A 27,050-nucleotide genomic window follows, 5' to 3' on the forward strand; every position below is an offset into this window, starting at 1 on the left:
TCCCATATCTGCCCTTTGTGTGCTTGTTAGAGTTCTCTTTACTCCTCAGCATCTAATCCCCTTTTTCAAGTTAATAATTCTTTATAATCAATTTTCTCTGTTCAAATTACTGATGCTTTTTTCTATCTTCTGATTGGACCCGAATTGATAGAGACTCCAGGATCAGAAGTGATACGTGCAGATGTTGAGTTTGGAGAGGCACTGGACATGCAGGTCCCAGTTCTTTCTCCTCTCCTTTCTGTTGTGAGTCAGCCTGGTTCTCAGCCTGCAGTCAGCTCAGTGGCCAAGGCTCTGCCCCTGAGTCAGGCACCTCCCAGATAAGTCTGTCTAACTCTGTGTTTCAGTTTAGAAAGCCTACTCCCCGCAGGTGAAAGCCACATTCTCTGAGATCAATATTTATTACTCCATCAGTAGTAAAGGTGTTATTTTGGACCCAATCTTCTGAGAACTTTTTCTTGATTCTTAATTAGTTCAGAACCCAAGCAGGGAGAAGTCCAACTTTTTATTGTCTCTCCATCCCCCACCCCCCAGTGATTTTTATATGAAACAATTTTACATAACTTACCACCAGAAAAATGGATGTTCCAGAAAAGCACATATGTCTAGCCCATGCTCTTTCGCTTTACCTGTGCCCTGGCCCGCTGTCTCATCACCACGACTCTCATCCCACTGTATATAAAGCTGTTTTTCCTTAAATGCTAACCTAATTAGGGAGTGATTCTGTATCTCCAGAATGCTTAGACACACCATAGTCATCGCCTTCAATGACTGCAATCCCACAGAACCCATATAAACAGACCAGAATTTGAGACTAGGAAAAACATTTAGAAAACAATGTCATCTATTTGAAACATATCTCTTTAAAATCATGAATTAATAAAGTATGCATTTAAAACTGTGCAAAAAAAAAATAGACTTGTGGCTTGTACTCTGTGCATAAAGGACCACTGTGGAAAAGAGTCATTAGCCAGCCCTTGGGCAAGGTCTGCTTCCCTGACACGTTGGACATTAACGTTGCTGGTGTTGCTGAGTTCTTCTTGAAGAAGGAAATTGAAGAACGGGTGTCAGCAAATGACCACGTTGCCTCAGACAGTGAGCCACACACCACTTGATATAGCATTTGCTGTTGTCCTTGACTTTCCCCTGCACTCTGTGTGCATGGCTGAGTTGCCTGTGTGTCCTGCGTGCTTACACAGTGAGAGTACAGAGGAGGGAAAGGTACCCCAATGTGTTTTGGAGAGTGAGAAAATGCAGTTCCTGCCTTTTGTGAACACTGGAAATGTTAGTGTAGTGCCCAACGGTTTATAAAGCTCCATGACATGCCCCATCTCAAGCATAGGCCTGACATGGGGAACATAATGTAATCTTGAGATTCTCAGATGTCTTTTGTAACAGAAGCTTGCTGGACTGAAAAGCCAAAGGAAATGAACATCTTTTCACTTACTCATGGTAAATGTTTAAAAATGAGTCTATTGTGGGCCATGTGATTTGATGGGATAACTGTACATTTTAATGATTACAGCTTAACATAGAAAATGGTATTATTTAAGGGACAGGAGCAAATTAGGCTGTTAAGAATCAGAATCAAAGGAATCAACAATCTTGAAATTTAAGTACAAATCTTAGCTTTTTTCCTCACTGCTTTCTAGTAACTTCTTTAGTTATTGTAGAATAAGTTATCATGGGTATTGATTATAAAACCTCTACCTTCTTAGACAGGTCTAAGGCTGAGATGTGACTTAGATTCATTTCGATTTTGTGACACAGTTCAGGACACACTATCCCTGAACATGGGACCCCGGTATAGTGAATATTTTAAGCTGAAGGAATTTGAGAAATGGCCTGTGCAGGAAGGACTTTGTGACCTTCCCGTAAAGCAGGTCATAAAACCTTCTTGTGAGAGGTGCCCTCCCTATACCTGGAGGAAGGAGCATCCTTACCTATGAAAACCAAGACAGTGGACACAGCAGACTTGCGTGAACAGCCTTGCTAAGTTTCCGCAGTATACCACACTTAGCTCACGCTCTGTCCCATCACAGTTTTCCATGACTCCACCCTTCAACACTCAGGTTTAACCGTTTCTTCAGGTCTTCATTTCCTTATGAAGGCTCCCATGCATGTAAAAGTTATATTAAATAAATGTGTATGCTTTTCTCCTGTCTGTCCTTTGTTACAGAGGCTCCAGTTGAGAACTTAAAGGTAAAGAAGGAAAGGTATTTTTCCTTTCCTACATTTGCTTCCTCCCAGATCCCTTCTCATCTGGTGTTGTCCTTGCAAAACTCCTCCTCTCCTCTGTTTCCCCGCTTCAAAGGACTGCCCCTGACGGCAGCTGCCTTCACTGTGGAGTCAGCACTCTGCATGGGTGTCTTTTCCAGCCTGGCCTAGCTCTCACACTGGCGGAGGGGAGAGGTAGAGCGTTGTGATTCTGTGTCATTTTCACCTCATCTATTTTCTGATTTTAAAGAAATATCTTCAACTACATAATTTTTTTCAAGTGATTCCTGTTACTAGAATTAGATGTATAATTTGAATAAACCTTGGTCTGTAACTCATATGTCAAGATAATTACCCAGAGATACCCACTGTTGGAACCAGCTGGCAGATGTCTGCACATGGCAGAGCTGACCCAGCAGCAGGGCTATCTGTCTGACCCTGGTGGAGTTGAATAAGTCAAAGTTCCCCTTCATAGTGCGTTCCAGGGTGTGCTGACCCAAGGGCTCTCCTCCAGCCCTGCAGGCCCATTGGGCAGTCACATCCTCCTCTGCTCTGGAATTCCCACTAGGTCACCTCCAGAAGGTAAAACAATCAGTGCCTCCTCTCTCTGCATTTAAGTTACATGGCAGGATCCTAAATATTCACTGACAGGAGTCTGCCAGCTAAGAATCCTTTTAAAGAATTAGAAAGCCCATATGACAGGTGGCCTGTGTAAACCATTTCAGCTTTCCTTCTGACAGTGGGAAAAAATAGAAACAGTTTGAATATCCATCAGTGGGTGAATGGCTGAAAGAACTATAGAATGTCCATGTTGTGGAATACTGTTTAGGGACAAAGTTGGCATGTTATTGAATGGAAAAAATAAGTACCAGGACACTTACGTGTAGCATATAATCCCATTTCTACTGTCCCCGACTATAAATGTAAGTATTAACATAGGATTTATATTGTATTTATTACATTGTATATTTATAGCACAGCAAAACAGTATATATATTATGTATTTATGGCAAATGTTTAAAAATGAAAAAAAATGTCTGAGAGAATACAAGCTATCTGACCCAAGGAGACTAGGATCAGGGTAGTACTGAAGAGGTATTTTGCTTTTTGCTTAATTTCGTTCCTGCATTGGGGAATTTTTAGTATCAGGATGGAGCCATGTATTACAAATAAATGTAAAAATTTTTAAACAGTTTATTTTGAACAGGTAAGCGATGACTTAGAGCGAAAGACAGCTTTGGCTAGGGCTTGCGGGTGATGCCGAGGGATGAGAGGCAGACACACACACCTGACCCTTCACCCTCATTAGTGAATCTGCCACTTGTGATCAGAGTGGCAGCTCTGTCGCTGTGGTTAATACTCTCAGAACACTTCATTGTGCTCTCATGTCTTGCTTTATTGCTTTTATGAGTAAAGGAATAGAATACCTTTTGAGCACACTCTTGTGCTTATTTAACTGTATGTTAATGACTGCTTTTTTATTATTATACTCCCAAGTTCTTCCTCTCCTTCCCTAACACCCTTCTCCTTGCACCAACTGGTTTATGTACCCTGTTTAGGACTCACCTCAAAATTCACAACTTCTAGGAAGCCTTTTTAATTAACTCAGTCTCATTGATAAATCTTTTACTCAACATTTGCTTGGTGAGTTTGCTTTAATATTTGAGGACTTCATTTTATACCTTCTAGAGGTGCTTGCTAATTGTTTTTCTGTCATTTTTTGCATATATGTTCTCTTAATTCATCTTCCAAAGTAATGGACTTTTCATGAGATAAAACACAGAAGACAGTGAGGTGTCAGGACATTGGAGACAGAAATACTTGTTTAGAACCTAAGCGTTCCACTTTTTAGTTAGATGTTTTTAAGAAAATTTCTTCTTTTAAGCTGCATTTTCCCCACCTGTGAAACTGGAATCATAATTCCTATTGTTATTTCAGTAGGAACATGATTATTGTGATGTCCTGTTGCCCTACGTGTGAAGCACTTGGCGTGGAGCCTGGTGTACGGTAGTAAGCACTCAACACGGGATAATTATTAGTATTGACCCCCTCTATCTCCAGCCCCCCATGCACATGTATATGACAGTCCTGGCATTAGGTCATGTCTATAATGCAGTTCAAATCATGATTTATTTGCTCACTTAGTCATTTATATTGAGGGACTTGGGGACATTTGAGCATCAAAAATAGCCAAAATGATGAGGAATGAGGCTTATATTGTCAAATCCAACTCAAGTCACTACCTAAGAAGACTCCTTTGTTTATCAAACCCTACTTGCTTTGAATAATTTAGTCAGAATTTGTGCACATCCAAAGGAGTTGTTCTGTATTTGTTGAATTTTATGCTGTTTCAGGGATCAAGTCATGTTTGGTCCTGGCATCATTTCTCAGTTTACTTACAATATGTGTATGTTTTATGTGCATTCATTTGTGTAGTTATTCATTCAGCAAAAATTTACTGAGTGCTACTGTACTGGGTACTAAAGATACACACAAAGCATGAGTAGGAGCCTGCTAGGTGGGCAAATTGCAGACAGCATTCTGAACTGAAGGTACAGAATGTGCAAAGGCTCTGAGGCATGAAAGAACAGGACCTGCTTTAGGAGCTACAAGTTCTACATAGTACAGTACTTCAGCATCAGGTGAGCATAGGCAGGTGGTCTGAGATGAGATTGGGTAGATAGGCAGGCAAGGCTATTTGTATATCATGCAAAAGAGCTGAAATATTTTTATCATGCTGGGAATATGGACTTACTGAAGAATTTGCAAGAAAATAACAAGGTCAGATTTGTATGTTACAAAGAAATTCTAGCTGCCAAGTGCAAGATGAATTGGAGGCAGATGAGGATGGAGGGAGAGAAAAATAAGAAGGCTACTGGAGTAGTCTGATGAGGAGGATAAATGACTGAACTAGGCTGAGAAAGGGAGAATAGGGTGATGAGAAAGGACTTCAGGAAGTAGAATCGATAGGTGTTGGTGCTTGATTTATGTATTAGTTTTCTATTGCTGTCATAACAAATTACCACATTACCACAAATTTATTACCTTCTAGTTCTGTAGGTTAGAAATCAGACATAGATCTCACAGGGCTAAAACCAGGGTGTCAGCAGGGCTGCACCCCTTTCTGGAGGCTCTGGGGGAGAACTGATTTCTTTGTTCATTCAGGTCATTAACAGAATTCAGTTTCTTCCATTTGTGGAATTTGTAGAGGTCCTGCTTTCCTTGCTGGGTATCAGCTGCGGCCCATTCCCATCTTCCAGAGGCCACCCTTGGTTCATGGCTCCCTTCCCCCATATTCAAAGCCAACAGTGGCAAGTAGATTACCTTTCACGCTTTGAATCTCTCCTGCCTCTTCTTTCTTTCTGCCTCTCTTTTCTGCTTTAAAGGACTTGAGATCAAGTTGAGTTCATCCAGATAATCCAAGGTAATTCTCCATCTCCAGGTCCTTAACCTTAATCACCTCAGCAAAGTCCCTTTGCCATGGAAGGTAGCATATTCATAGATTCTGGACATTAGAAGGTGGCCCTCTTTGGGGGAGCCATTATCCTGCCTTTACCGAGTGGATGTGGGGTCAAGGGAGAGGGTAGAAATCAAGTTTCTGACTTCAACAACCAGGTAGAGTGCAGAGTTAGGGGAAGAAGATGAGTTTGATTTTGAATATGCTGACTTGAAGGTGCCCTTGGGAAATCAAAATGGAACATCTAGTAAGCAGTTGGATGTACGAGCCAGAAGGCAGAGGAGAAACGGAGGCAGGAGATAGAGATGAGGAAGCTGCTGACATGGTGAGCCCTCTGAATGTGTGGGGGGGAGGGGCATGGAGCTAAGGGCAGAAGGCTGGGGTCAGTGCTGTTCTAGGTGTGCCAGAGGGAGAGGCACTCTCAGAAGGGCTGAGAGTGACCTGCATGGCCTCCCTCCATGAGGTCTGGGTTCCTTGTGGCTCATTTCCTCCTTTCTCCTATGCTTAGTCTACTTTTTCCTCATTCCCTGGTTCCCTTTGTTCCTGGTGTCTGCTTCCTAAAACTTTAGCTTGCACCGTGTGCTGCGTTGCCTCTCTGTCTGCTTCATTGTCGTGAGTCTTTCAGCATCAGCTCCCATTACTAAACTGCCTCATTCTCCTAGGTTGGTTTGTTTTGTTTTGTTTTGTTTCCAGTTCAAGGTAGGAAAAAAAACCCCAAACAACCTTCTAAAGAGAATTGGGTTGACCTGGCTTATCACTTTGAGTCATACCTTGGCACAGGTCACCAGATTAAATTTGAATTGGTTGTCTTGAGGTCAGGTGTCCCCTTGGTCCAATCAGCTGCTTCTCTATTTCAGGAACTAAAATGAATTCAGTTTAACTGTTCAGCAAATCATTTTGTTCCACAGAGGCTTTGGGGGAAGAAGTTTAACTTTATCTCCACCGTATTTGCTGAACCCAGGATTATGATGTCAGAATTAGGCATCACCCCTAGCTGTAGCCCTAATGTGTGCAGGGAGTCATTTTGTAGAAATTTAATTTGGGGTCCCAGTCACAGGGATAAAATCCAGGCATGCAAACCTGAGATCAAATATAGTCATTTTCCCTTACTGACTAATCTCTTGTCTACATTGCCTCGGTATGTTCATAAACATCATCCAAATGAGAGCTGGTTCTCGGGTTCATGGGTCTTTCAGCTCCTCACCATTCATACATCCTGCAGGCTCTCAGCATCTATAAGCATAGGTGAGTGATGCCTGCCCATCTCAGCTATGCACTGATTCTCCTATCACACTGAACAGGAACCATCTCACCTCTTTTCGGAGAGAGACCCTTTGGGCAGGGTTGCAGCTCGCATCTGTCGTGCTGAGAGGAACCAAAAAGGTACCACTGTTACTATTTGGTGCTCTTCCTGGATGGCAGGAGAACTAGAATTTATATTGCCAGTGCAAATAAAGTACTGTAAAGCCTTCAAAGTCCTTTTAGTTTTCATTACCTTCAGATAATAATCTTTCACAAGATCTGAATTTACTGAGCCTAAGTATGATGGATGGACTCCAGGAAAGGCGGGGCATCTACAAGGTCAAATGAGCTTATCTAAAACCAAATTCTTATGATGCCAAGCTTTAAAGAAAGTGTTTGCTTGTGTGAGGTTCATGTGAGGCCACCAGGGATTGGTAGTGACCTGGGTACGTGGTGATCTGCTGCTCTCTTCTGGGTCCTGAGGCAGAGATTCAGGCCAACACATAACAGTAGCCCCTGCCCATAGTTTCTGCTGAGGAACAGACTGAAGACAGGAAGGGACAGTGTTCTCTACATGAGAGTGGACACTTGCCATCCATTTCTCCAGTGGACCCCTGCCAGGTTATTCTCTAATTGTGGCAGAGGGTTCCTCCGTGCTTGGCTGGCCAAGGTCGAGCCTGCTAGGGTTGTTTTAATCAAGTCTGCTGCTCTGTCTACAAGTGACTTCTTGGTCATAATTAACGGTTTTGGAGGTGGATTAAGCCTGTTAGACAATAAATTGTTTAAGCAGCTTTTCTCTATGAAACTGACCTCAGTGAGAACAGCAGGAAACCTGAGAACAAGGGAAGTTCGAGTTCTGAAAAGGGCAGTAGAGATGACCTAGGATAACCTGCTCTCTGAGAGATGCTGTGCTGAAGCCCACTGAGGTGAACTGGGAGGATGTGTGGACGTGCAGTCTCAAATAACTGGAGCCAGTAAGAACAGGGCAGCCAAACTAGTATTGAAGCAGAAATAATGTGATGGTACTTATATTATTTTAAAAAGGCAAGGGAAAGATGAAGGCAGATGTCTCTGAATGGAATGACTGAGATAGAGGCAGCCTCCAAATTGAGTGAAGGACAACCTTTAACTGCTACTCTTTCTAGCTGGTACATAGATAATTTTCCTTTGGGTCTTTGAATCAGAAGATCTGAAGGATAATTAAATTCTTATGCAGAACAGGGAAATCATGTATTTCCTCTCATTATTCTATCTTTTCACCTCAGCTTTCCCTCCTACTCTCTCTCCAGATCTGAAAGAATCATGCAGTCTAGCCTCAAAAAATTACTTATGTTCTTTGAACCGACCAGGCTTTTTTACACTTCTGTGACTTGGTACAAATTGTTTCCTAAGCCTGAAATGGCTTCCCTCTAGTCTATCTTGAAAAATCTAACCAATCTTCAGGGGCCAGCTCAAGTTCGTTGTCTTTTTAGTCTTTTGTGACTCCCCAGATTGGGTAAATTGCCCCTTAATTATGCTTGCCCATATCTTTGTGCTTGTGATATACTTGTCAAATTGTGTTCTAATCATGTAATAGGATAATACTCTGAAATATGATCAGCTCAATTAGGATGAATTGCATATAACAGTGGCTTAAAGAAGATGGAAGTTTATTTCTCTTTCCTGTTAAGGTAGATCAGGCAGAAGCAGTCTAGAGCTGGTATGGCAGCTTTACAATGTCATCATAAATCCAGTTTCCTATCTACCTTCTTTGCCATACTTAGCTCATAGCTCTCATTTTCGTTTCATGTCCAAAATGCCTGCTTAAGCTCCAGCCATCATATCCATGCTCCAGAAAGTAGAAAAGGGGAAGGAAAGATGGCATGTCTCCTCTCTTTTAAGAAGACTTTCTGGAAACAACATAGAACAATTTTAGTAATAAATCATGTGGTCAAATTCAGTCACACGGCCACATTTAGCTGCAAAGAACTCAGGAAAATATATAGGCAGCATTGTGTCAGAATAAAAACTGTACTAGAAGAAATGAGAAAAGAATGGATATTGGGAGGCAACTTATAATAACATTATTTGATACATTTTTTGTTTCTGGTCCTTCTTGCTGTTTCCCCTTCCTCAGAGCAATCTATGTCTTTAGGAAGCAACTAGAACCCAAGTGAATAAAAGGTATATAATGGGTTTAAGATTTACAGTCATAATTCATGTGTGCAGAAGTATAACTTTCTTCATTTGCTGAACTAGACTTGCCCACAGGCCCCTATTTCCATTTATAGCTAGAAAAAAGAATTCTTATCCACTAAAGGGAATGTCACCTGTTCTAAAATGGATTCTTTTTGGGTAAATATTCAGCCAAATGCAGGGCTCTTACCTTTTCCTTTTCCTGCCTTCTCACCAGGAAGTGGTATGGTTGCCAGAGTTTTTATACGGTTCTCTAGTTCTTTTGGACCTCCTGTCCTTAGTTATATTGGATGTCGTCCTCCTCGCTACCCAGGAACTTCTCAGGGTCTGGGACCTTGATTTAGCGGTTTGGCTTTCTCCAGTGCCTATTGCAAGGATTGACATATAGGAAATAGTTTAAAATGTGACCAGTGAATTTATAAGTATACTTTAAATGCATCACAGAATTAATTCAAATGGTAGCACAATGATCTGAAAATCCTGCAAAATTAAAAGTCTGTTTCTCTCTAGCCCCTAGCAGTAGCTTTCTTACGGCACTAATAATACTCAGCTCTCAGCTGTAGTGGTTGTGTGCTTGCCTTACCCTTTGTTAAAGTGTCCTCTCCCTGAAAAATATTCCTGATTGGTGTAACCCTCGCAGGTCCTGCAGAAAACCGTGGACGTAGTAGGCCTTCAGTCAATAAAAACGAGAGACTAAATGAATAGGGGCTTGTGCTTTATAGTTTACCACTGATGAATGACTCTTGCCCAGGAAGAAACAAGAATAGATTTTATCAGAGATATTTAGAACAAGATCAGTAAAGACAAATTGATATTTTGCCTTTGACCAAACCCTTTTATTTGTAAGAAGAAAATTGTTTTTGTTTTTCAGAAACCCTCCACCTACTTTACTTCATCCAGAAAAATGGTGTGAGGAATTCAACCACTTTATTTCACAGTGAGTATTTCTTCCACTGAAAATTGCTTATCCAGCAAGGCCTTGAACAGTGGAGAAATCCAAGTTGTGGAATTGACTTGGCACTAGAAGTTGTTATGCCTTTTAGCACATTATGACACAGAATTTGTTCCAGTAAATGGTAGAAGTTACCTCTACAGGATTCGAAAAATAAGGAGTTCCATTTGACTCTTGGTTGTAATCAATCCTCCTGATCATATGTGTCACATTTATTTACTCTGTCCTGGGGAAAATACTGCCAATGGGTCTTGTTTAATAAGGGAGGAGACTCCATCTCAAAGTCTGACACCCACACTTGGGCCAGAGAGGGGACAAAAGGTGGCAGCCTTCAGTAGAGGCTTTGCAACTTGGAAGTTGGGCTTCGCTCTAGGATCTGTGATATGGGAGCAGGGCTCCAGTTCCCAAGATGATTGAGGGAGCAAAGCAAGATTTCAGGCCTGAGGCACCAAGGTGAAGAGCCCAGTCAGGGCCCCAGATGTGGAGAACAAGATGAAAACTCAACTGATGGGTCATGTACCTGGTAGGAGCTATGTTGCCAGGAACTAGGCAATATCCCGTGGGACAAAGACAGGAGCAGAACCAACAGCAGCACCAACAGTGTGGTGACTGAGTGCTTGGAACATGAGCTTTGGGCCTGCCCTCTGACAGAGGACCACACTGGTCCCAAGTCTGGGGAGGATGCTCACTATGTTGGAGGGGGCTATGTGACCCTAAGCAAGGGGCCTGGTGAACTGTGGGGGCAGGAATCTAGACATGGCATTACAAGCCATATCCAGGCACAGGAGTAGGAAGAGTTGTTCTCAGTGTCTACTATATCAAACAAGGGGTTCAGAGGTCTTGGGGGGGAGAGGGGAGGAAGAAGTGACCAAAATAGCTGATAAACAGGAAGCAGGGAAAGGTCATCACAGATTTCTCTAACTTATGCCTATGTGCTTCCACAGAGAGGCAGGGCATTGAAGCAAACTGAGTCTCTTGATCATCTTCCTTAAACACAATACAATCCTTTGTTCACAATTCCAGAATCCAAAGAACTCTGAAAAATGAAAGGTTTTTTTTGTACTTGAGTCATTTAGCCGCAAGCCCTGACCTTATGTAAACTGATTTGGTGGCAACACATGACCTGAACTGAAGTGAGGCTATTTTTAGTCACTATTTATCCTACTCAGTGTGAATATTCATGTGAATTGCTGCAGATATATTAATGTGTTTGATTATAGTTTGCTGCCCCAGATCCTGCTGGGGATGTTACATAACATACAGTAAATACACTGGTTTACTTTTCTAAAGTTTGATAAAATTCTGAATTCCAAAACATATTTGGCCCTGAGAGTTTTGTATAAAGAGCTGTAAACCTGTATTTCATCTTCATCTCAAATGCAACGTAGCTCAAGGTCCCTTAAATTGTTTGATTGTCCAGTCAATCCCTCCTAGATTTTTGCCATCTTCCTCAGGAGAGAGGAGCAATAAAGAACACCAAGAACTCTACTAAGCCAGGCTGTCTTGGAATGTGACCATGAAGTTCAAGGTCAGGGATGGAGGACATTGCCTTGCCCCTCCAGTCCCCACTCTGATGATTTTGCAGGGAATACACAATGCAAAAACAGCCACAAGTCAAGGGTGGTGATATGAGGCAGTGTTGAGAAGAACAACAGATATAGCAGGAGGGGTGACGCTCACATTGGAGCAGAGGAAGAGCCACTTCCTGATATTTGGAAGCCAAAGGAGGTGGAAATTCTGGTGACTGAGAACACGTTCAGATCACCCCAGGGAAAGAAATCTGGGATCTAGGGTTCCAGTGGTTTTGCTGGCAAAGGCTGGATTCAAAATTTCTTTTTCATTCCACTGCTGCACACAGATGCCCTTGATTGACCTTCTCTAAGCTGTCGGCGTAGAAAACCACATTACATATTCACAGGTACTCTTTCCTGTACCAAAATCTTGTGATGCCTCTAAAATGTGACTTGACTCACCAAATTTGGCTTCTTTATATTTTTTTAGAAGTATTTTTGTGTACTAAAATGAAGCATGGTATTGCTTAGATAGATTTAGGAGTAAAGGTACATAATTGATGATGGCATTGGGATTTTCAGTGTTGAATAAAATATACAAATCCCTCTCTACCACTGATTTTTCTTTATGGCAAATCCTGTTATTTAAATTATGCCCTTTTAAAGCTGTTTATGTTTTCTTCAACTGTGAGAATTCCAAATGTGCTCATTCTGAGTTACTTTAGAGTTAGAAACATGTTGATACTAGAATGGAGAACTCAACATGGAAAACAATGCCTTTAAGTGTGTATACCATCAGGGGCAAAGCAAAAAGATCTTTTTGAAACTGGAGTGGAGGGAGATTTTTTAAAAGGTTTTGATAAACCAAGGAAGGTAAATAGAAATTAAGTGATTGTATGTTTTATTACTAAGTTAAAATATGGGAAAATGTCATCAATCTTCTCTTTAATTAGTGAGTTGTCCTTATTGGGTTTATTAGTGAAACTTTTATATATTATAGGTGTTCATAGATTCTTTCCTGTCCCCAGCCTCCCAATCCTGTTTTCCCCATGACATCTGAGATTCCTCACCCATGAATTTTGCTTTTATAAGATTTTTAGGAATATAATATCGTAGGAAATAATATTGTATTTTGTATTTTTAGGTAGAAAACTGCCCCCTATTCCCAGATAATATCCTTTGGTTTCATGAAGGAGCCAGCCTATCAAATGCAATTTAAATTTTCTATTTCATTCTATTTATTCAAATTTCTGATTAAATATAAACAGTGACACTCACTGGGTTAGAAATGTCTATTTAAAGAGTGAGCCTTGGTTTGCTTATGTATTTACCTTGTTCGTATTGGGAAGGAAAGGGGGAAAGGATGGGGGATTAAGACTTTCAGCTTATAAACTTTTCATTATTGCTGGGGCTTAGGAGAGAAGATGATTATCTGATAATTTCAGGAAAAGGTTTTTAGCCTGAGTTATCCAGATAATTTCTTCAATTCCCATTGTAGATGGAGCCACAGTAATAAGTTTACTTGTATTAAGGTAAACTTAGGTCTCTTTCTAAAGAATAAACAGGACTAGAAATTTTTTTAACAGCCTTAAAACCTTTAAAACCCTTTCTCCATGTGACTGCTGAACCATAGCAGAGTTGATTCAGTAATTTTAATCTTTCTTAGTCCATGATGGTCTCCACTCACCAAAGGACGTTATGGCTTCTCATTGTTTCTGCAGTGGTATGCAGGGATTGGCTAGGCTATAGCCCAGTGGTCACAGCTGTGTAGACAAGGGACAGGGTATATGTGTGTGTGTGAGAGAGAGGGAGAGAGAAAAAAAAAAAAAGAATAAATAAATGCATGGAGTGGGAGCAGAGGTGGTGTATAAGTGCCAGGATGTGGCTTAGTGTTTTTCAGATTTATTTCCAGCCTTCTTAATTTGGAGACAGTAGGAGAGATTTTAAGGTCTGAAATCCTACTGTAAACCTGTTTTGGGGGTTAAAAAAGGAGAAAGGAAACATTAGCCTGTTTGGTTTTGAACCTTTGGTCGTTAGTGATAATTGACTCATTTATATGTGTTAGTTATGCATTTGTCAAAGCATGACTCCTGACAGCTTAGTTATGATAAATTAAACATGATGCTCACATAAATTCTGTCTTGCTTTTTATCCATATGCTAGGACCCTGCCTGATGTTTTTTGTCACCTCTGTAATGTGTGGTTGGCTTTGTAGGGATTTCATTATCAGCCCTTTCCCCTTTGGCTAAAGCTATTTGCATAACAAGTTTATCTGGTTCAGGTCCCAGCCAGACTTCTGTTTTGTTGGGAGCCTACATTCAGAAGTAGCCTTTTGACAAGATGACAATGATTTTCCTTTGCCATCTTCACCTTGGTTCTGAAGAATGTCACTTCTTTTTTCCTGTTCAAATTAATTTCAGGTCTGTGGACTAATTTACAAAAATACTTTCCCATCCATTGACCAAAATGAATCTGTGGACTATGCTTTCTCATTTGCCTCTAAAATTTGGGGGATTTTATTAGGAATTAGATTCAGGATTCCATCATCAGTGGCTCTTGAACTGATTAGTAAGATAGTAAAGATGGATTTCTCTTAGTCAGAGGCAAAGCCACCAAGGGCACTATGACTGCTCAGCTTGGACTTTGAAATGACTTGAACTATGTGGTTGCCCACGCACACCCTGCTTTCCAGGGTTGGCTGGCTTGAGGAGCTAAGCATGCAGGTGTGTATTTCCCAGAGTGAGCCTTGTGGTCAAGCCCTACCATTTCGTAATGAAATGTTGAGGCGGCCTTTCCTATCCCTCCAAATGATATTCGGATGGCTATGCAGTGCCCTGAATGTTAACAAGGTGAGGTTACTCCAAGCTGCAAGACTTTTAAAACTAATGAGCATTTGAATAAATTTATTCCTTAAAAATTAAAAGTCAGACCTATAACATCTGCTTTTCTCTAGGCTTGAATGTTTATAAAGGTAATCATTTTGGGGTGTTTGTTTCCTTGACATTGATTGTAGTCCCTTCAGGGCAACGATTCTCAGCCCTTCTCCATTCCCTATTTTGATGTTTCAAGGCAGCTTAATTCCACATGGCTTTATAATGTCAATGAACAACATGCTAGGAATGATAAATATCCTAACTCAGTGATTGATTAAGTTCCCCAAATATTCTTGGCTTTTTAAGTCCAAATGAATTCTCAGGTGGCCATGCACAGGGTTAATACTTCCTGAGTAGAAAGATGCAATAACCTTTATTTACATTACTTCACAAATTGATAACTTTAATTAAAATGAGCAGTGGTATCTCTAGTGACAGACTCTCTCCATTTTAGATTTATTTAGCCAATGATTAGCTATTATGGTTTCTTGAATTAATTAGCGTCTCTTGAGCTACAGGGAATTAGTGAATTAATAAAAACTCATAGAGAAGCTAAAAAATATTCTAATTTAAAAAACCCCAAATTCTCCTCTCCTCTCTAAACATGTATTGATCAACATATTTATAAATGCAACCCAACTTCTTTCTCATTTTGAAAAACTGTGGGTTTTTTTCCCCCTTTCATGAGAAGAACAAATAAAGCTGTGTGTTTCAAGGTTATATCTCCCTGAAAAGCATCTAATTTAGATTATCCAGTAGATCATCTAATGACATTGAGGGCCCGATTTGATCTCACCCCACTTGTAAACTCAGCTGATAAAAATCTGATTTTCTCATGGTATAAACCAAGAAGTGACTCAGTGTGACTTGCTGTTTGAAACACAGGGAAGCATCCGCACATACCTGGAATACACTGTTGTCCTAGGAACCATGGCAGTGAGGATTTTATCCTCACCCAGAATAAGGAAAAAGTATAGTAAAGTTGGCACTCCAGACTCTAGTCAGCGTATTCTGTTTATTTTCCTATAATTGCCAAGCTTGGATCTTGTGAGAAATCAGGTCTGTAGCATATGTCATGGATTTCACATTAGTGCTTGTGGCACATTATGTTAGGTGATTTTTAGATAAGATTAGCCTGAATGTACCACCTGTACCATTTATTCCATACTGACTTTTTTTTTAAAAAATCATACTTGAATTTCATAATGTAAATCAAAAAGAATCTGCAGTTGAAATAAACAGAAGTGATGGTGAGCTCTGTGCTGTGTGTCCATGTACCTTGTGTATGGGGTGGGGGTGGGGAGGTGGGGGCGTGGCTCGCAATCTGTTGTGAGCCTGTCCCCTCTCTGCCCCTCCCCTGAGGGCTGCCTGGCTCATTATCAAGAAGAGGCAGTCATGGAAGGGCAGTGTGTGCAGTCCAGCTGTGCCACTTACTAGTGCTATAACCCTGAGGAAGATATTTAACCTCTCTGACCCTTGGTTTTCAATTGTCAAATTGAGGCCGAGAATACCTGTCTCACAGGATTACTATAAGGATGAAATTAGATAATGTGTATGTGGAACCTGGCAGATAATAATAATAACTAACATATGTAACTCTTACATGCTGGGCTCTATTCTCTACATGTCATATCATTTGCTTAATCCTCATAATCATATGAGGTGGTTCTAATATTATCCCCATTTTACAGAAGTTGAGGTAGAAAGAGGCCAGAGGTCCCAAGACTACAGCTGTTTTAAGGGGTGGAGCTAGGATTTCAACCCCAGAAGACTTGCTTCATGCATATTCATACTCAGCCAGCAGTGGCTATTGTTTTTATTATTATCCTTTGCATTTGGCCCATGCTGCTCTTCGGCAGCTGTTTTTTCAAAGTACTACTGGCTCCCTTCCTCTCTCCATCATCATGATGTGTGCGGTTGACCCTGTTCTTCTCACAAGACTTTCAGGATCAGGCAATTCCTGGCCAGGAAACAAAAGCAGAATTGTCCCATTCCCCAATGGATTCGCATGAAAACTGGTTTTAAAATCAGGTACAATTCCAAGAGGAGACATTAGAGAATAACTAAGCTGGGTCTGTAAGGAATTGCACATAAGATGGCACACGTGTGATACCAAAGTCGATAACGTCTTCCCATATGGAGCTGAAAACATCACCACTATCTGGACAGCTGGACATGTTTTTCTAGGAATATTATTTTTCTCTTTGTTTCTATGCCTTTGCACTAGTAGGTTCAGTAATAAGAGTGTGAGACCTTTGGTTTGAGAAAAAAAGGGAAAGTGTCCATGACCTTCTCATCTTTAACACCTCTGAAATATTTCAGTCTGCTGTCCAGTTTCTCTTTATTTAGATTTCAGCTCACTCACTTCCACGGCTCAGGACACACACACACACACACACACACCCTTCTCCACTCCCTTCTCAATGGCAACAGCACAGTCCCCTCAAACTTAGCCTGAGAGAAGTGGCTCTAGCAGAGAAGACTTCTTGTGAGAAGTCAAGGGGAAGCAATGCCTGGAACACAGAGAGCCCTACCTCTCACCTGTCCCAGGGCACACCTTGTCCGAGCTGAGTGCCTCTGTCCTGCTGTTATTAGCCACACATTTCTTCATAGAGAGGGAGCAGTGGGACAGGACATTGTTGGGAGGGCCATGGGAGGCAGAACCCACAGTGTGTGGCACTGCCTATAGGAGGAGACAGGTGCTATAGAGAGGGAAGAGTCAAATATGACTCCACTGTTTACAGTGTGGGAAAGGGTCTTTTTAGAGAATATATCTTGGAGAGATTAAAAGCACAGGATCTGAAGTGAGGTTGTATTCTAGCACTGCCACCTAGATTTTTCTAGTCTAGTTACTGAGTCTCAGTCTCCTTGTCTGTGAAATGGGGGTACTAATACTTATATAGCAACCACTTGGGATTAAGATCAAGTCTGCTATGATAGCAAATTCCAAATAACAATGGCTTAAACAAGGTAGAATTTATTTCCTCTCACATAAAATAAGCTGGGAGTTAAACCACACACGTACTGCTTGTCTGGCAGGGCCCGTGGCAGCCACCCAGACTCCTGCCCTCATGCTGCCCCATTAAGTGTGGTTTCCATTCCCAAGGGCACCTCATGGGCCAGGATGGCTGCTGGAGCTCCAACATTTATAGGCAGATTTGGAAGGAGAGAAAAATGAAAGTTTCCTTAATTTAGGAAGACTTTCTGGCAGTTTCATACAATATATTGTTAACTGCAACCTATCGTGTGGCCACACCTAGCTACAAAGGAAGCCGAGAAATGCTGTTTTTGAACAGGGCAGCTACATGCCTGGGATGGTACCAGGGCTCTATCCCTAAGACGAATGGAGAGTGTGTGGACAGGTAGCAGTCTGTAATCATGGTACTATATAGATTGTTGCAAGAATTAAGTGAGATACAGACTGAGAGCTCAGCAAATGTGAGTGACAGTGATAACGACTGTAACTCACATTAGTGGTGCCATCAAGAGATGTGGGAGTCAGGAAGGAGAGCCAGGCGGGCCTGTCGAGTGATGAGTCACAACAGTAGTGGATCTTGGGGAAGGACAGTTGCGATCCCCATGGAGGCTGACCTGTGGCCTGGGAGAGATGAGGACAGCAAGGACAAGGTGGGAGCATGTTATAGCCAGGGTGACACCCCTCCCGGGTCGTCTCCCAGGGGCTGTGATGTTCTTCTGTCTTGATGGTAAGCTCCAGCTTCCTGCCTGCCCCTCCATCCCCTGGCTGCTGTGGTTTGCACTGTGGGGTTTCCACAGGCTTTAGCGAAAAAGCAAGTCTGGCTGAGGGTCAGTGAGGATTTTAATTAAAACTGGAAATGAAGGCTCACATCATAGTACTACATTCTTCCAGCCCACTGATAATTGCTGGCAGGATTAAAAATAATAGACGTAGCCCTTTGGCACTAATGAAGAAAGGGCTGGTATTTTTTTTTAAGTGGGTTCAAAATTTATAACAGCAATTTTAAATAGAATAAGTCATCACAGTTTCTTTGGCCCTTCCATCTCCTTTTAGGTATGTTTGCAGCTTCTAGTGACCTGCCAGTATTTTAATTTGGAACCTCCTAAGGTCATCAAGTGTAGGATATACCAGGTTCACGAGTGAGGGGAAAATCCAGTAATTGATTTTTGATGTGAAGGACTGTTGAATGTTTTTTTGGAAGAAGGATTTTATTTAAAAGGTTTTATTTTTATGGATAGTGAGAATTCTTGCCTTTAAGAGAGGCCCAAAGCATAAACGCTTGAGCTCAAACAATGCTCCTCACATATGTAAAGAAAGCCTGGCTTTGATCACTGCATGTTACAGATTGAATTGTTTCACCTAAAACTTCATATATTAAAATCCTAGCCCTCAGTATCTCAGAAGGTGACCTTATTTGGAAATAGGGCCATTGTACCCGTAATTAGTTAAGGTGAGATCATACTGGAGTATGGTGGGCTCCTAATCTAGTATAACTGATGTGTTTATAAAAAGGGGAAGTTTGGGCAGAGACTCACCCAGAGAGAATATCATGTGAAGATTGGAGTTACATTATCACAAGCCAGGGAACTACCATGCCCTAGGAAAGAGGCCTGGAATGGATTCTTCTGCAGCGCTCTCAGAGGGAGCATGGCTCCACTTAAAGCCTTCGTCTCAGCCTTCTAGCTTCCAGAACTGTGAGAGAATAAATATCTGTTGTTTGAGCTGCTCAGTTGTGGTACTTCACTGCAGCAACCCTGGGAAACTGTGACAGCCCATGATTGGGTGGTTACACGACCTTCAGTCACTTGATCTGTCCAAGCCTCTGCTTCCCAAGCTGTGGGTGAGGACAGCAGTGTCCACCGTTTTACCAGTGAGGACTGGATGTAAAATGGTCCGTCACAACCTCAAGCGTTAGTATTACATCATAAAGCCATAGTGTGTTTTCTTTCTTTTTGTGTTTTCTTTCTTTCCTACCTTCCTTTCTTCCCTTTCTCTTTGTGTATGTGTATGTGTGTTTTTTTAATATGTCTCACATGTAAAGAGTTTATGTTAAACACTTCCTCCCAAGCCTATCAGCCAATAGTAAAACAGGGATATTTTGTAATTGTCAGTGATTTGCTGGTCTTTATTGAGGACTTCAAGAACCAAATACACATTTTGCACTAAGATTTCATGGTTGCATTGCTTCTCTGAGAGGAACAAATTACAATAGAAAGAGATGGCAAATTGGTGTCATCTTGCATTCCACCACTGACCACTTGGGCACCTTCCTAGAATGCTATGTTAGGACTCTGTGGCTGCATCCAGATAGAGGATTGTGATCACTTAGTGACATTTGCTCCCCTCCGCTTCCCCTTTACCTGTATAAGTAAGGAGTGTTTGGACATGGTCTTCTGTCCCCCTTGATGTCCAAGGCCAAAGCACCCAGAGGCTCTAGAAGTGGGAGCACTGACTGTAGCTTAGGATATGTGGTATTCCCTTTCTGCTCCCAACTTAGGATGGTAGTTTTGCTCTCTGCCTTCTTTTATGTGCCCAGAATATTCCATCATACAGGTCTCTGGTGTTCCTGGACAATGACTGAGCTCTGGGCTGCAACTAGGGCAACAGCCTCCATATTACTCTTCCTGGTTCTACAGCTGCAGTCACTGCTAACCATCCTCCACAAACATGCAGCATGACTTTTCTGAAACCCCAAACCACTCAAGTCATGCCCTCCTCACAATCAGGCTGTGGCTCCCCATTGCTTATAGGGCAACACAAAAAAGTGATTCAGGATCTAGACTGTCTATGTAATAGTGTTCTCTCCTCCACACTCCCTGCACATTCTAGCAGTTGAATAAGTGGGGCTTCCCCTTACTCCTCCAGGAAGACTCAGAGGCCCTTTCCCTCATGCTTTCATGCCAGCCTGGTGCCTTTCACAGACCTTTGCAATAAGGAGGGGAGAAGGGAGCAGGTCAAGCTATCCTGAAATTATTTGTGTGTCTCTCTTCTCACTCAAACTTAGAGTTCCTTGGGAGCAGAGAATGTTTTTTCCACTCTGTATCTCTAATACCTGGCACATGGCAGGAGCTCAGTAAACATCAGTTCCTTTTGAAGAACCAGGAATTCTAGAGAGGAGGTGATATCTTCTAAATTATACACAGCATATGATGGACCTGGTTAGAAGTTGGATGTTACGATTCATGATCTTTGGACAACCTCTTCTAGCCATAAACAAAATATTAAGGAAGAGTATGAGGGGTGGAAAAGGTGGTCAAATGCACTCCCCCAACACACATACACATTCCCAAAACAAAAATAAAATTGCGGCTATCAGAAAAAGGATAGGACTGTTAAAGTGAATGATGACAGCTACATGGTTAGCTATGGATTCTTTTTTGGTTGCTTTGAATGTATGAAAATGATGTCAAAACAAATCCTCCCTGGCACTCTCAGTGGTTATTCCTCTCCAACAACCTCTGCCCATTCCTCTCCACCCCAACCCCAGTCCACTTCTTTTATTTCCCACCATCACAGCATACATCACTTGGTTCAGAAGTCCAGGGAAAGGTTGAAAAGGAGACATTTCTGAATCCAGAATTAAGAGAAAAAGCCATGTTCTCATAGCGCATGATGTTTCAGGACCACAGTCAGTGACATGACATTCTACAGAGCTGGCTATTTCTTTCTTTTTTAACGTTAAAGTATGGTTGATTTACAATATTACATTCATTTCAGGTACACAACACAGTGATTCAATTTTTTATAGATTATACTCCATTTAAAGTTATTACAAAATAATGGTTATATTTCCTTGCTCTGTATAATATGTCATTATTGGTTATTAATTTTATATGTAGTAGTTTGTATTTCTCAATCCCACACCCCTATCTTGCCCATCCCCCCTTTCCTCTTCCCACTGGTAACTGCTGTTTTGTCCTCTGTATCTGTGAGTCTGTTTCTCTTTTGTTATATACATTCATTTGCTTTATTTATTAGATTTCACATATAAGTGATAACATGGAGTATTTGTCTTTCTCTGATTTATTTCACTAAGCATAATATCCTCTAGGTCTATCCACATTGTTGTAAGTGGCAGAATTTAATTCTTTTTATGGCTAAGTAATATTCCATTGTATATATGTATATACTACATCTTCTTTATCCATTCATTAGTTGGCAGACACTTAGGTTGCTTCCATATCTTGACTATTGTAAATAATGCTGCTGTGAACTTTGGAGTTTATGAATCTTTTCAAATTGCTGTTTCCCCTTTCTTTTTTTGGTTATATACCCAGGAGTGGAGTTGCTGGATCATATGGCAGTTCTGTTTTTAATTTTTTGAGGAACCTCTGTACTGTTTTCTGTAGTGACTGCAGTCACTACAATTCACATTCCCACCAGTAATGTACTAGGATTCCTGTTTCTCCATATCCTTGACAGCATTTGTTACTTGTAGATTTTTTTTGACGATAGCCATTTTGACAGCTGTGAGATGGTACATCACTGTGGTTTTGATTTGCATTTCCCTGATGATTAGCGATGCTGAACATCTTTGCCTGTGCCTATTGGCCATCTGTAAATCTCTGGAAAAATGACTTTTCAGGTCTTCTGCCCAATTTTTAATTTTTTTATTGAGCTGTTTATATATTTTGAATATTAATCCCTTATTGGTCATATCATTTGCAAATATTTTCTACCTTTCAGTACGTTGTCTTTTTGTTTTGTCGATGGTTTCCTTGCTGTGCAAAATCTTTTAGGTTTAATAGGTCCCATTTGTTTGTTGTTGCTTTTGTTTCTTTTGCCTTAGGAGACAGATCCAAAAAAATACTGTTATGATTAATGTCAAAAAGTGTTCCACCTATGTTTTCTTCCATGAGTTTTATGGTTTCTGGTTTTACATTTAGGTCTATAATCCATTTTGAGTTTATTTTTTTATATAGTGTGAGAAAATGTTCTAATTTTATTCTTTTACATGTAGCTGTCCAGCTTTCCCAGCACCACTTATTGAAGAGACTGTCTTTTCTCTATTGTATATTGTTGCCTTTTTTGTTGCAGATTAGTTGACGATAGGTGCATGGGTTTATTTTTGGCCTTTCTATTCTACTCCATTGATCTATGTGTCTGTTTTTATGCCAATATCATGCTGTTTTGATTACTGTAGCTTTGTGTAGTCTGAAGTCAGACAGCATGATGCCTCCAGCTTTATTCTTTTTTCTTAAGACTGCTTTGGCAATTCAGGGTCTTTTATAGTTCCATATAAATTTTAGGATTATTTGTTCTGGTCCTGTGAAAAAAATGCCATAGATATTTTGATAGGGATTATATTAAATCTATAAATTGCTTTGGGTAATATGGAAATTTTAACAATATTAATTCTTCTGACTCAAGAACATGGGATATCCTTCCATTTCTTTGTATCATCTTCAGTTACCCTAATAACTGTTTTATAGTTTTCAGAGTATAGGTCTTTTACCTCCTTGATTAATTTTATTCCTAGGTATTTTATTCTTTTTGAAGCAATTTTAAATGAGACTGTTTTCTTGCTTTTTCTCTTTCTGATAGTTCATTATTAGTGTATAGAACTAATTTCATTTTTAGGGATTCCTACATATAGTATCAGGTCATCTGCAAATAATGACAGTTTTACTTCTCTTCAGTTTGGATGCCTTTTATTTATTTTTCTTGTGTGAGTACTATGTCTAGGACTTTCAATAACGTATTAAATAGAAGTGGTGAGAGTGGGCATTCTTCTCTTGTTTCTAGTTTTAGAGGAATGGCTTTTGGCTTTTCACCGTTGAGTACGATGTTAGCTGTGGGCTTGTCATAAATGGCTTTTATTATTTTGAGATATGTTCCTTCTGTATCAACTTTGGTGAGGGTTTTTATCATGAATGGAATTTGAATTTTGTTAAATGCTTTTTTCTGTGTCTATTGAGATGATCGTGTGATTTTTATCATTTTGTTAATGTGGTATATCACATTGATTGCTTTGCTAATATTGAAACACCCTTGTATCCCTGGAATAAATCCCACTTGATTGTGGTGTATGATCCTTTTTATGTATTGTTAAACTTGATTTGCTAGGATTTTATTGAGGATTTTTGCATCTCTATTCGTCAGAGATATTGACTTATAATTTTCTTTTTTTGTAGTGTCTTTGGTTTTGGTATCAGGGTAATGGTGCCCTCATAGAATGAGAGTGTTCTATCCTCTTCAATTTTTTGGAATACTTTCAGAAGGATAGTATTAGCTCTTCTTTATATGTTTGGCAGAATTCTCCTGTGAAGCTGTCTAGCCTGAATTTCATTTGCTGGGTTTAAAATATTTTTTTATTGTTTTTTAAACAACTTTATTATGGTATAGTTTCTGTACAGGAAACTACACATATTTTAGATGTACAATTTGATGAAATTTGATAGATGTATACACCTATGAAACCACCACCAAAATCAAGATACCTAACATTTCCATCACTGGGGTTTTTTTTAATTACAGATTCATTTTCACTACTAGTGATGAGTCTGTTCAGATGGTTTATTTCTTGGTCTGTTTCTTTCTATTTCAGTCTTGGAAGATTTTGTTTCTAGAATTTTATCCATTTCTTCTAGGTTGTTCAGTTTATTGGCATGTAACTGTCCAAAGTATTCTTTTATGATTTTTTGTATCTCTGTGAAATCAGTTGTTACTTCCCCTCTTTCATTTCTTATTTTGTTTATTTGAGTTCCTCTCTTTTTTTTTTTGCTGAATGAGTCTAGCTAAAGGTTTTTCAATTTTGTCTTTTCAAAAAACCAGCTCTTGGTTTCACTGATTTTTTTCTTTGTCTCTGTTTCATATACTTCACCTCTTCGTTAGTCTCTCCTGCTGACTTTGGGCTTTGTTCTTCATTTTCTGATTCCATTGCATGGTTGGTTAGGTTGTTCATTCAAGATTTTTCTTGTTTCTTGAGGTAGATCTGTATTGCTATAAACTTCCCTTTTTCCACTAGAACTGCTTTTGCTGCATCCCATAGATTTTGGAAATTTCCTTCTAATGTAAACATTGCCTTACCAAGACTGCTTAGGGGAATACACAGGTGTGATGGGTAAACATGAAAGTGTGGGGGAGTTTGAGGCCTAGGACCTAAACTTTGCCTCCTCCCTATAAAGTAGAGCCAGGGGCATGTTTGACAGGTGTTAATCTTGGCCACATACATTAATAGCTTAATACATTCTTCACATCTAAGAGTATTACTAAAAAAAAATGATTTAGGATAGTGGTAAGCAGAAGAAATTATTGGATAAATTTGGAATTTAGGGTTTTTTTGTTTTTTGGTTTTTTTGCCTTTAGATGCAAGATATTTTCTGTCAAGGGTGCTTTTCAAGTTTATGCTTTTCCAAACACATAATAATGAGAGACCACATATGAAAAGAAAGGTCAGAAACATACTACTGAAGAGGGAAGGAAGAAATCTAAATATTGTGACAGATAATAATAGAACAAAAGCTAAAAGTGCTTAGCTGGGCTGAAATCATGGGTCCACTGGGATCAGAAGCAAGCAGTCGCTGGAAATTTGGCTCCTGTGAATAAGAAATAAGAAGGCTTTAAGCAATTTAAGGTCCAGAGTTGGACTCCTGCTTGAAGCAGTGTCTGGGGTGGTTCTCCTGGGCTGATAAAAAGAGGTTGGGAAAAGAAGGGGATAGAGGAGTGGGTCATATGATCCAGTGTTCTAACTAGCAATTTCTTCCATGTTGTTCTGCATCATCTAGGGTAGTTCTGTCCATCACCTGGGACTTTGGCTTTTCGCCAGCTTCTGACTAGAGTGGTAGAAGGATGGGCCTTCTGCTGCTATAGGGATGGGCTCTTCCAAATATCTAGTAAAGTCATGGGACAGGAGCACAAAATTCCATTCTAAAACCTGACTCTGGGCTAGAAACCCAGAGAGCAAAGAAAACACAACCCTAAAATTATTAGACTAGGAGGGAAGGCACAGAGGAAGTGAGAGGGGAAGAAAAATTCTCCTCCTCCTCAAAGTGAGCCTGCCAACTGATATTTCAAAATACATGAAGAAATCTAAAGTGAAGAAAGATAACCCACCAACACAACAAATGAAGCATAATTTCATTTGAAATGAAATTAAGTTCATGAAACAGACTGAAGGAGTGAAATAAGTAACTATTAACTATAGGAAGGAGAACTATTTGGGATGAAATATGTAAAAAGTGAACAGTCATGAAATGGGGGGGGCAGTGTTTAATGCATGATTGAGGCATTCATAGGTTCTGTTCAAAATGAGGATAGAACTACTGGAAGTTTTATGGTTAAGCAAATGTGTTAAACATGTAGAGTAATTACTAATGAACTATAGAAAATAATGTCTAATTTCTGAATCAACAGAAAGAAAGAAAGGTTTATAGAAAACTTTATTAATCCAACAGAAGGCAAGAAATGAGAAAAAAATTAGAGGGAAAAGATGGTAAAAAGAAATTTCTATCCATATGACCACGCTATTGAATTATCAGGCAATTTTCCCCAAGCAGTGATATTTAACAGCTCACTGGGTGGGAATGGAGAGCTGATTTGTATTGTTTACTGATTTTACTGATTTCCCTGGTGTAAATACTCCCGCCATGGCCAATCTGAAGCTACCAATGTAACCTTAACCTCAGTTAGTTCACAAAGTTCTTGAAAATGTAACAGTAATACCTAGGGAGCTCATGCTAGCTGGCTTCAGCACACTACTGTTTGTTTGGGATAGACAAGCTTTTCTCCATAGTCTTCATACAACATATAATTTTGGCAATAAAAAAACAGATTCTCTGCATTTTCCGTGTCTGAAACCACATGGAAATTTATTGGGAAGACAAGAGTTGGTGGCATTCTGTTATTAGAGTGTTTATCATATGGTTATGGAAGGCTAGTAATTTATGATCCTTGCTAGAAAAGCCAGATCAATACGGAGATAAATGTCCTCAGCACAATAGAATTTATATCATCCACGTAATTGACCACTGTGTCATACATTCAGTCATTTATTTCATTATCTGATATAACGAGCCAGAAGTCTAGTATGTATGTGATTTATTAATACACATTAGTGTGAAATCCATGACCCATCTAACCTGTTACCTGCCCTTGGCAACATAGTCCACTGTTGTCTACCTCCAGTAATAGGATCCCACAAAGAGGATCAACAGCTTTTTTAATGCTAGATATCTTCTGTTGAGTCGGAACAGATCAGAGAAATGCCCGAGCTAACATTACTCCCTCTCTTCTGTTCACTTCTCCCTTCTCCCCGGGGGTCGTGGGTTCCTACTCCCTTTTTTCTTTTTCTTTCTTTCTTTCTTTTTTTTTTTTTTCAGAGCACAAGTAGCTTGTTGTAGAGCAGGGTGAGTGGGCAGATGGTCCTGAAAAAGCCTTTATATCACTGACTTGCTGCTATGAGTATATTTAGCGACACAGTCATTCCACATCACCCATCTATGAATGTCACAGAGTTACAGTGGCTTGAAGCTCAGGATACACCACGGTACCAGAGCAGGGAAGTGGCGTGTTCCCTGGAGAGAAAGAGAGAGAGAGAGAGAGAGAGAGAGAGAGAGAGAGAGAGAGAGAATAGGGAAAATGAAAAAGGAAAACAGAAAGCTAATGATTTACAAACCTATGCATAGAGTTAGTTCACTAACAGTGGGAG

At 40.2% G+C, this 27,050-nt stretch overlaps 1 protein-coding gene and 1 pseudogene across 8 annotated transcripts in view; both read left to right on the plus strand.

Moving 5' to 3' along the window:
• The window catches only part of MYO3B (myosin IIIB), a 427,394-nt gene that overhangs the window by 177,938 nt on the left and 222,406 nt on the right, over positions 1-27,050 (plus strand). For all 8 annotated transcript variants that reach the window (XR_012072650.1, XM_072961115.1, XM_072961116.1 and 5 more), the window contains one exon: positions 9,960-10,025. Coding sequence is in view for 7 of the 8 variants with exons in the window: in XM_072961115.1 (XP_072817216.1) it covers positions 9,960-10,025 (66 nt within the window). In the remaining variant the exon portion in view is untranslated. The remainder of the gene's footprint in view (positions 1-9,959; positions 10,026-27,050) is intronic.
• On the plus strand, positions 16,358-16,504 carry LOC102534789 (large ribosomal subunit protein eL39-like; annotated as a pseudogene).

Source organism: Vicugna pacos, chromosome 5 (assembly GCF_048564905.1).
Source record: "Vicugna pacos chromosome 5, VicPac4, whole genome shotgun sequence".
Taxonomy (NCBI): Eukaryota; Metazoa; Chordata; class Mammalia; order Artiodactyla; family Camelidae; genus Vicugna; species Vicugna pacos.